The 11,808-nt window shown below is 38.9% G+C and overlaps 1 protein-coding gene across 1 annotated transcript; it reads right to left on the reverse strand.

Moving 5' to 3' along the window:
• Positions 1–1,402: 1,402 nt before the first annotated feature.
• LOC135768766 (butyrophilin-like protein 3) lies at positions 1,403–11,808 on the reverse strand. The gene is made up of 8 exons (XM_073814091.1): positions 11,715–11,808; positions 11,250–11,325; positions 7,921–8,271; positions 7,491–7,763; positions 7,185–7,354; positions 6,412–6,622; positions 3,109–3,135; positions 1,403–2,809 (listed from the first exon to the last, which is right to left on the reverse strand). Exons 2-8 carry the CDS (start codon positions 11,305–11,307, stop codon positions 2,280–2,282), a joined length of 1,620 nt encoding a protein of 539 aa, XP_073670192.1. The 5' UTR covers positions 11,308–11,325; positions 11,715–11,808; the 3' UTR covers positions 1,403–2,279.

The raw sequence follows: 11,808 nt of genomic DNA on the forward strand, positions 1-11,808 counted from the left end.
TAATGACAGTTTGGGAATGTACATAATATCTGTAGACCTGGAACACATAAAACATTTAAGCTGTGAATATTTAAAAAAAAAACTGTTTTGAGGGAATCTGGTGTTTATCATACAAATCTTGAAATGTAAGAAGTATCCCATCCATATATAAGTCTTTAATAGTCTGAATACCTTTAGCTTTCCATAGTTTAAATCCTCCATCCTTATATTTATTATTATTTATTGTTAGACAGTTTCTAAATGGTCTTGATGAATGTGAAGGGGTCATGTTTGCCTTCTTATTCCTAATTACAACATTTATAAATGTTGTAAGCTATTGCATTTTGCAGAAAATCTTAATTAAATGTGTTGATTAAATGTAAACAGAGCAAATAAGATAAACTTATTTGCTCTGTTTACATAGTTTACTGACACCTATTGGTTATTTACTGGTACTACTGCCTTAACAATGACACTCCCAATGGATAGGATAAGATGAAGATAATTAATAGCATTTAATAGAGCCATGTAATGTCGTATAAATAATACATTTAGCAAAAAATAGTCTGATAGACTGGTTAATATACAACACATGACTTAATTTGGCATACAAACAACCAATTTGTAACCAAAGACTAGGCTATGTAAAATGAGAATTAATTTTTATTAGTAACTTTGGTAAGTTTTAGATTTCAATTTATAAATAACCTCGATGGGGGGGCAAAAAATGCAGCCTGCCTAGTGTAGTCCATTTATTTAATCCGGCTCTGGACGGTCCTGTGTAGTATCGCTATTCTACCACTGGATGCTCTGCGTACGCATACTCCGAGGTGTGCGTATATTTACACACATTTCTACGTATAAGTGCAATTTGATAAATTCCACACTTTGCCTAAAACTGTTCCTATGCACACTTCTATGCGTACGAACGCTTGATAAATGAGGCCCCAGATATTTTACCACTTCCTAAGAAACCCAAACCAGTTGGACTGAAGGATTTTAGACCAGTGGCACTCACTTCCGTTGCTATGAAGTGCTTTGAACAGATTATTTTAACTCGTCTTAAAATACAAACACATGGACACATTACAGTTTGCTTATAGAGAGAAAAGGGGTGTGGAACATGCTGTCAAAACAAATAAAGGTTTCAATCAATCAAAAATGTGCTTATGATGACATACAGGCTTTTGTTCTTATTAAACAGTGATATATTTAGGCAGGTGTAGTTGTGTGTTGGTATATTTTGATAACAGATGCATTTTAGGCTAGTCCCACCTGATTTTCTGTGGGCCCACCCACATTGTGAATCCTGGCTACGCTAGTGTTCACACATACATCATCACAATCCTTAAAAATCAATACCAATATAATGCATTACCAAAAAGATAAAATATAAAACACACAGCCTTTAGTTACTTGAGTCACTGTATAAGTTTATTATCAGTGTTACAGTGAAATGAATGAATATTTATATTGATTTTTTTACATAACAGGATCCTAAAATCTCTTTCATCAGAACATCACTCAGAGTTGAACACACGTGAAGAGTTTAATCAGATCTTATTAACCTGCTGTATGATGAACTGCACACAAATATCTTATAAGAAACCGAGCTTCTGTTTTTCAATGATTTTCCCTGACACGCTCAGCAGATTATTTATTTGAGTTTTCATTTTAAACATTTGACTCCCAAACCAGACAATAATTTCATATCACAAAATAAACTCTATTGTAGCTTTATAAAATATATTCATAACATTACTGCTCTCCATAAATAATCATAATTAAAAGAGTAGACACTCATGAACTCTTGTATACAAACACTTGAGACATGTTTATGCCACTGAAGCTCGCTGTCAATATTTGACCCCCAAATATTGAAGCAACCTGATTAATGTCATGACTGTGAACAGAGCTCTTATCCCCACTGATCTGGGGTCTGTGACCTCCTCATTTTTATTAACATTAATCTGAAAAGTAATTTTCATCACAACAGCCAACAAATCTTTCCACTGCAGTTTTATAGACATCAATTTAATGAGTTTTCACAGACAAGATCACATATGTTAAAGATAAAACCTCTTTTGTTTTATGGTCATGAAACTGATGAATGACACAACTGTGTGAATGTTATTCATGTGTTTGATTTGTTATACAGCATCACATGTATGCACAAAACTCATTTCTGTTAGGGGCCAAAAAAAAACTACCATCATCATCACATGTTTCTGAATGACACACACATCCCTGTGTATAATATTATTTCAAGTTACAAAATAAACATGAGAGGATTTTTATCATTAGAGATCACAGATGATAAGTGATGCAAAGTTACTATGCCAAATGACAGGATATAGTTTCTTATTAAAAGATTGATCAGTAAAAGAGTAGATATGACACATAGACTCAACATCATAAAAAGAGACTCGACCCTCCTCATAATCCACAAACACCCTGACTCTCTGAGGTGCCACACTTAGAGAAAGAGAAACAGATGAAGAACCCTCACTAGCCTGATACCCTCCTCCCCTCAAACCAGCCATCCAGTATCCATTCTCAGGATTCAGCAGGATCGCCCCCTTCCTCTCAACAGATTCTCTGGCCACACCCACAAACCACCTATTTAACCCCTTCACCTCTACCTCATAGTAAAAACACCCTGAGGTGAATCCTTCCTTTCCAAGAGCACAGAGACGATAATCAAACTTGTTATATGACTTCTGAACTTCATCCTTAACTGTTCTTGATTGTTGTCTATATCTCACTTTTTTCCCATCATCAGACACAATGAGATCTGGATGAGCTGAATCAGGATCCAGAGTCACATTCACTGTTAAAATATTGAGATTTCTGCTTTACAGATGAATGTTGTAATAATGATGATAATAATATTATTAGTTTGTGTCTTTCTATAACACAACATCACTTTACAGAGAAATAAACAAACATAAACACACTGCATAGAGAAAATTAACTGAAACAAAACAAGACAAATCTAAACAATATATAACAACAAGTGAACACAGATGAAAAATATAAAGAGGATAAAAAACAATAAAACCACATAAAGTCTCTTCTAACAGCTGTAGATCTATAACACTTTAATGATGTCATCAAACTTTAACTTACCTGCATATCTCCTTAACAGTGATTTTACTAAAAACAGACAGACAGTAAAGAGTTAAACAGAGATCATAACAGAATCATACTTAAGATTGAGAATGAGATCAAAACATTCACAGTAAAATCTAATAAATCTGTTTTACTTACATATGATATAACACACAGGTTCTTAAATGGTTTAGCAAATTAAAGTTTGTCTAATAATGAATCATTTAACAAAGATATTAAAATAAACTCACAATCTTTTACAGTCCCCTTCTCTATCATTAAAATCAGAGAAAGCAGATTAAGTAAAATAACACAACACATTAAAAAGAAATTAAAAAACAACAATTACAAACATAAACATTTAAATATTTTGTCATGTTTTAGTGAATGATTTTATGTTTGTTATGATGTTTATCAGAATTTGATCTGATCTTAAATCAAACAACAGACACACAGATGTTTGAGTAAACATTTACAGTGCAGGTGGATAAAGTTTGTGAACTCTTGATCATAATGAACATCTTGATCATAATTATCTTCTTCTGTTAAGCTTGAAGTACAGATGACCGCACAACTCCTGATAAATGTTTACTGTAAATGACAACACACAGTCCAGGACCTAAGACAGCAACAGCTTTAAATCATGATGTTTGTCTTATTGTGATCTGTGAACATCTAGAAATACTCTTTATAACTTTATATAATTCATACAATTACAATACAGCTTGAAGTTCACACTGGGCAGTGAATCTTGTCTTCAGTCTTGTGTCATTGATTAAACTTCATGTTAAGTGTAATTCACACACATTTATTACTCTACACTGTAAATATGTTTAACCCAGTTTTTAAATATAGACATAAAATACATGGAAACCCCAATGTTATTTTATCAAAGATTATAAGATAAATGTTTATGTGTTGCTGAATTACTGTGAAATTAAATTAAATACAGGTGATTATAAAATGATTATTTATTAATATTTAATGAATCAAAACTGTTTTTCAATTTACAATAAATTAATAACATTCACGAGTTCACACTTACAAATAAGTTGGATAGATTTAAATTAATAAATGTATTTGGCGTGCTGTCTGGAGAGAGGACTCTGAGCTTGGAAATGGGCCCGAACGCAGATTACCCCCTCCCCCATGTTTAGGAAATAACCTGGAGAGTGAGAGGAGGCGGGGTGGTGGAGGGATTCTGAAGACTTCAGAGGATCTTTGGAGAGTTAGGCTATGTTTACACGTGGGCTGTTATTTTCATAAACGGACATTTCAACCTCTCCGGTTTCAAAAATAATATCGTGCACACATGTCAATTTTCAGAAAAGTGTTTATTTACACGTACCCGTGCATATATGCCGTCAAGAGAAGCTCAAGCCCACGTAAGCCAATCACCGGCTGCGCTGGTGGTGACGCGAACTGGTTCTTCATGTTGGAGGGAGGAGTTGTTGCAGTAGGTGATCGATGACGTCAAAGTACCGCGAGAGCGAGTTGAGGAGTCATACGTAGAGGTCTAATTTCGAATCGCTCTCGCGGTACTTTGACATCATCCGTTGCAGCGCCGCATGAAGTCAAACACGCGTAAAATTGCTGACCTCAGAGCACTCGTCTCTGCTCCTCGACATAATGGAGCAGCTGTATTTGCAAATACAAACACACGAAACGAGTTTGCACGAACATAAATGTGATCTTGGAAGTGTTCAGAGTAGCAGTCACATGTAAACATGGGTCGCACTTTTGACGTAGGTGCGAGCTCTGGCGCATACTCTGTGACGTTGCCTGCTTAAACATCCGTTTGTCTCACTTTACATGCAACCGTGCAACCGAAGATTTTCAAGATCTCCACTCTGGCCGGAGTTCTTAGAAACAATCGGTTTCACAGGCGAGTTCTCCGTTTGCGTGTAAACGAGGGGCACAAACGAAGGTAAATCTCTCAGTTTTTAAAAATAACCATGTACGTGTAAACAGAGCCTTAAACTGTGACTTATATATGACTTGCCTTTGTGCTGATTGGGTAGATATGATGATTAGTGATTGTGGACAGCTGGTGGCACTAGAGTATTTGTTGATTACTGATTATAGACAGCTAGAAGTACTTAAGTGGTTTATTTGAAGTGCTCCTCCCGAACTACGTTAATAAAACACCATTTCACAAGTTCACACTTAGAAATAAGTTAGATAGATTTAAATTAGTAAACGTATTTGGCGTGCTGTCCGGAGAGAGGGCTCTGAGCTCGGAAATGGGCCTGAACGCAGAGTATCCCCCCAAAAAGCAAAATGTACTTATTTGGACAGCAGCCGGGAACTGTACCCCCCCCCCCAAAAATAGAAATGATGAGGCTGATGTTTGCTGTGTTTGCTATGCATCCGATGGGAGTTCAATACTCGCTGCGATCGGAACTGTCTGACGGAAGTTCAATACTCACTGTGATTGTACAGAAAAGGACGGTTTTATGTGGACGGTTTATATTTGGAGGGCTTTTTGCGGCCTCCAACAGGAGTTCAATACTCGCTGAAATCAGAGCCGTCTGACAGGAGTTCAATACTCGCTGCGATCGGACTGGTAAGCCCCCCGCTGATGATGAGGTGGATGAATTATATTGAGAGGGTCTTGCAGCATCCGACGGGAGTTCAATACTCACTGTGATCAGAACTCGTCCGACGGGAGTTCAATACACAACACAAATAGTATTTTGGGACGAGAGGCTTTCAACGTAGCCGGGTTTAAACAGTGCTCGAGTTCGAGCAATGAACACTGATGGTAAAGCGAAGCTTCGAATCCAATTGCTTCAACAATGATTCACTGTTTCGAAGCACTAGAAAAGCCTAGATATGGCGCCACCTGCTGGTAAAATTGTAGAACACACTTTATACAAACTGCAACAAGTAGAGGCAGGCTCTCGCTTAGGGGGCAAAGGAAGAGAAGAAGAATATAGAGCGTCTGGACCTATACTGGTAGCGGAGGGAGCCTCACACTACAGTTTTCGGTCAGGCCACAGCCAGAGGAGAGGATTAGAAGGAAAAGCCTGTCCCACTAGCGGAGACATGCTCACGCTTAGAAATGGCGAATAATGGAAGAAGAGAGCTAAGGAAGAGAAGAAGAATATCGGGCGTCCGGGCCTGTACCCGTAGCGGAGGCAGCTTCACGCTACAGTTTTTTGTTCAGGCCACAGCCCGAAGACAGGGTTAGAAGGAGAAGCCTGTTCCCCTAGCGGAGGCATGCGCACGCTTAGGAATGGCAAATAATGGAAGAAGGGAGCTGAGGAAGAAAATAGTGTGTCCGGGCTTGTGCTGGTAGTGGAGGCAGCCTCGCGCTACAGTTTTCAGTCGGAACATGATTAGAATGAGAAAGATCCTGGGTCTGAGCCGCTAGCGGAGCCATGCTCACGCTGCGAGGTCGCCATGCATTGCCGATGGCTGCTGCTGCATGGAAAGCAGTGCTGGGGAAAGCTGTGACAAGAACTTCACCAGAGCGAAGAGGAGCAGCGGAATCCATAGCATGATCCGGCCGTGCTGGAGACTGTAAGTACTACTCTAGAGCAAGGGTCTAAGCAAAGCACATTCTATTAACAGTCTCAATTGTACTATTTATTTATTTATTACGTATTTTCTTATATTAGCTTGGATTGGTTTACGTATGTTAACATTTTAAACAATACTAAAACATATCAACACGTAAAACAAAAAGTTTTAGGTAGACTATATCAAAAAGTAGCCCTCCAGATTGTTTTATCCATTGTAGTAACCCTTGCTCACAAAAAGTTTGGAGACCCATGGTCTAGAGCTTCTGAAGACTGCAGAGGATCTTTGGAGAGTTAAACTGTGACTTATATATGGTTTGCCTTTGTGCTGACTGAATTTGATTTGCCCACAGTTGAACACTGTGATGTCTTTACAGGATAATGTGTGCAGTTCAGTTAAAAGTCTTGATTTTTAAGTGCTACAGTACAGTATGAGAGGTGAAATCCCAAATCACTGTGTGTTCAGTTGAATCTAAATCTGAAAAACTTCACACTGAACTCCACTAACGGATTAGATATTCAATGTTGACAACCAACATTTCTTTATATCTAACTCACCTTAGGTCACACCATATACAGTACATACATTATAATAAATATAACAAACCAAACATGAATGTTACCTCTGGGTCTATAGACGAACACAGCGATCAGTAATCCACAGATCACACCGATCACACCGAGCACAGATCCAACAGAAATCAAGATCACTGATGACCTCAAAGAGTTAAACATTTTACCTGTAAAACAAAACTCTCTTTATCTAATATCATTGATTATATTTACTTGAATTATGAATATTTTCATGTATTACTGCATTAAATCCTCATGAGACAAAATAAACAACATAACCAGAATCATTGTCTGTGTACTTACTTGATATAATAATCTCAGTCTCCATCATGTGATGTCTCAGTTTGACTCTACAGTGATATTTACTGTCTCTGTTATATACAGTGATCATGTGTTTCACTCTGAATCCATCTGTCTCTCTCTTTGTGTTTGTAGTTTCAGATGTCAAAGTGACTCCTTCACTGTCCAGCCACACAAGTTCAGGTTCAGGGTACCAACCTTTAGATTCACACTGAAGATGAAGTCCACCAGAACCATCAAATCCATCTACAGTGATGAGTGTAGGACTACCTAAAACTACACACATAAAAACATTTCTTTAGTGATATTTTCTCCCTATAAATCTGTTTTGTTCTGGTTAATCATGATTACCACAATACAAGCACTTAAACCAATACTGAACAGATTCACTTACAATAAAAATAAAACTTAATGTTTTCAGTGGTTTGCTCACCTTCAACTCTGAGATCAACAGTGATGTTATTATTCCAAGATTTATACTCAACAAAACACTTATAAAGTCCTTCATCAGGCAATTTAACTCTTGAGAGTTTGAGTGATGTGTTTCCTTTCTGTAGTTCATCTTTAAACACTTCAGTTCTTCCTCTGTACGACTGAAGCTGATTTGTGTTTTTGTCTTCATGATCTTCATAGAGATGAACTACTGAGTCTTTGAGATCAAGTCTAAACCACTCGACTCTCATGTTTACAGCACTGATGTTGGGTTTGAGAGAACAGGGCAGAATCACATCTTCACCAGATACAATGAAGAGAGGAGCTACAGGTCCAACTACAGCAAACTGATCTGTATGAGACAGAAAACAGGTCTGAACTCTGCATTCAGAGAGGTTTTGAAAGTGGTTTCATCATGTTATATTGTTTCCAAAGAAACAAATCATGCAAATAAAAATTACTGACCATTGTAAATATTCGGATATTATCTCCTGTTATTATCTACAGTTTTACACATATACAAAACATGGTGGTTTTTCAAAGTGAAGATGTATATATATACCAGATGTATGTATATAACAGTTCTTTCTGGTTCTGGAATCTGATTGGCTAAGGGCCTTTCCCAGGCATGCGATATTCTACTAATATCATCACAGTAACTGCTTCACCGTTTGAATCATTCCACCACCTACTGGTCATTTTAGAATTAGTGACAGTGTAGCCAACGTGGTGACTTTAAATTAAGTGGCACTAGATTTAGCAAGTTTCCAGACCCCTTTAACATGTTGACAATTTAATGCCAATAAAAAGCGGTGCACATCACTAAAACCCACGCAGGAGCGCACACGCTAAATTGTTATTGCGAGAGCATGTCGAGTATGGCGGCAATTTAATGGCATTTCAATAGTTTGCCTGCCCGTTCAGAACTTAATGATTAATGGTAAACAAACTTGGCTTGCTGTCCTCGAAGGGAGCTCTGCAGCTGAGCTCAGACCCTTCAGAGAGAGTGAAGCTGGGGCTCGAGCCCCAAGTTCTGCCCCCCTGCTACAAAACTCCACAGAGGAAGAAAGAGAGCAGTGAAGGAGGAGATGGGGAGGAGGAGGGATGTCGGATAAATTGCAGCTGGACCCCGAGGCCCGAAGGCTGCCTTAAATTCGCCCATATCAATGATTGACAGGCCTGAATGTTTAGGCTCCTGTCAAACCGACGTTTAGAACTACAATAAAAAGCAATGTATCACTGATACCCGTGTGCGTGCTAAATTGTTATTGCGAGAGTATGCCATCTCATATGCTCGCAATACAAACCATCACGCACAGGAGTGTGTCTTACAGCACATCCAAAATCACCCCCACACTCTCTTGCTGCATCCTCTCTCACCTGCTTCGAACAAGGGCAGATGGAGGTACGGGTCGGAGATGCTGCTCAATGGGGCCTAACGCGGCATCAGCTGGTGTCACCACAGCGGGTAAGTTCAGATAGGTTGTCACGCCAAGTATGTACCACAGGAATAGGTCGAATGCTTCCCTCTCCTCTCACTGACAGGACAAGAGATCTAGACAGGGGCGGGCCTCTGAAATCACTCCACAGACAGTTAATCATACACAGAGACAACACAGTTTTCCATGCAGCAGCCAATACTTTCCTCCGTCGACGTCCCCCACAACATTCACACAGTTCCTTACTTGTTACTGTTGCCTCGCCACCATCCGGTGGGGAAAAAGGAGTCAGAAGTCACAAGCGGGCATATATAGAAAAGTGGTCGTCCACCAGCACCAGTACACATTCTCTCAAACAGGGTTTCCTTCCTGGCCTAGGGAGTGAATGCTGACAACAGGGACACGGCACAACACTGCAATTTTCAGGTGTACACACGTCAAAGAAAAGACTCACTGCACTCCACACAATCACAGTGAAATAGGGTCAGCACAACACGTTGGACCGGGGATTCGTCCTGGGTAATTGAAGTCACTGATCCAGCGGATGGCCAGATGTAAACGCCACAGCCACGACAATGCAACATACTCCCTCCTTAGCTGGTTCCGACTCGCCCACCAATCCTTTCCGCCGCTTACACACTAATCACAACTCGCAAGAGGCGCACTGGCATTCCACACTTGTAAGTAAACACTGACACGACGACAATTCAGCATACTCACAGTTCCGTTAACACTATATCTTCTCCCTTTCCTTCCAAGATATTGGAAGTAAACACAGCCGGCAGTACAATCTCTTCGTTCCTACCTCCTTGCACTGTAGTTCCGGCAGCTCTTCAATGCATACGATCTCTTCCAAGGAAGTAACACATGCCCATACTTCAATAAAGGTAGTTTTTATACTCAACTAGGTGTGTGTGTGTTCACGCCCAATCCATAAATTCACTTCGCCCAATTCTCAATTTCCACAAATCATCCGTCTCTCCAGTCGCTTCAACCGCTCCGTCTCACCCGCAGCATCTGCTGGAATCAACTTTTTCTTCCTGTTTTTCCGATGCCCTATTTATATGCCTTCTCCTCATTGAATTGCCCAATCAACAATCGCCACACTCATCTGCACACCTGCTGGCAATAAAACCCAGATTTGGGCTGCCCAGAGTTCCCGGAAGTGACTGGTGTTTCAGGGACCGTCGTCTGGGCGGAACTAATTTCCACCACTTTAGGTTCCGCCATTCAAAAGTCACTCCGTGACACAAACACTGATAAAGCATGTCCATCTCCTCACTTCTCCAGATTATCCCCTGTGAGTATGAAGGTCTAGGTGGGCTGGATCTGACCTACTATTTAACATCCCACTTGTCAATACTGCAGGTAATTATAAACTTATGCTGTCTTATGGCTGTACCACAACGTTTTGGGGGTGTGGGTAGTTTCTTGAGCACATCACCTCTGGCACAACTTAACCCAGGCACTTTGACACAAATCACCCCAGACCTACAAGTCTGAACAATTAGCATGATCCTGCAGTTAAGAGCTTACTTTATGCTAACTGTAGACTCATTGTGTAGCCTGCTAAAGCACTAAAACATGTGTGAAATATTTTCAAACCTATATTGTTTAGACACTACAATCAAAAAACCTTAATCATAGAAATTTTACTTTGAAAGGAAAATAAAACAGTTTTTGGAGCTAAAATGTGCTTACCTCTCATGCCATGTGTCTCTCTTTTTTGAGGATAAGTAAAATTGATGGCTTTTCAAAATTATGTGGTCACATGACCAATTTCGTCTATGGTTTTTCAGAAACAAGGGGTGGAACAACTTCCCCCCTTGCACAAATCACCCCACTCTCCCCTACTGTATATATAACCAATACTGGTTACGTCAATATTTACCTGCTGTTGAATCTGTTATTCCAATAATAATCATCAAAGTCACACAAATGAACTCCATCACTTCAAAAGACAGCTTCTTAAAAATATATATAAAAAAAAATGTTTTTAGACAAACACAAATTTCACCTTGATACACTTCAAAACGTTTTCTTGCAATAAAACAGATTAAAATGTAAATGACCATATTGTCATACAAGTTTTTTTCTGTAATGCTAACATGTTTATCTCAACACTGATTATATGGATGCATACAGTCATTCAACTTTTCATCATCATTTGTAATGAAATTAAACTTTTACCCACATTTAGTGAACACCTTTTCAGGAGAAGCACATTGATCTTTATTAATTGTATTTATTCTTTATCATAATTTAAATTAAATATATGTTAAAAGCACACATACATGACCTTTCTTCTAAACTAATGTTAGAATTACACAAGCTCAGGTAAATTCATCATTCTTACCTTCCACGCAAAATTAAGTTTGAAAATGAAATTCTGTTCATGACAGTTTGACAGATGATCGAAAAGAAACTATTTATATTCACGTATACACATT

Source organism: Paramisgurnus dabryanus, chromosome 3 (assembly GCF_030506205.2).
Source record: "Paramisgurnus dabryanus chromosome 3, PD_genome_1.1, whole genome shotgun sequence".
NCBI classification, from domain to species: Eukaryota; Metazoa; Chordata; class Actinopteri; order Cypriniformes; family Cobitidae; genus Paramisgurnus; species Paramisgurnus dabryanus.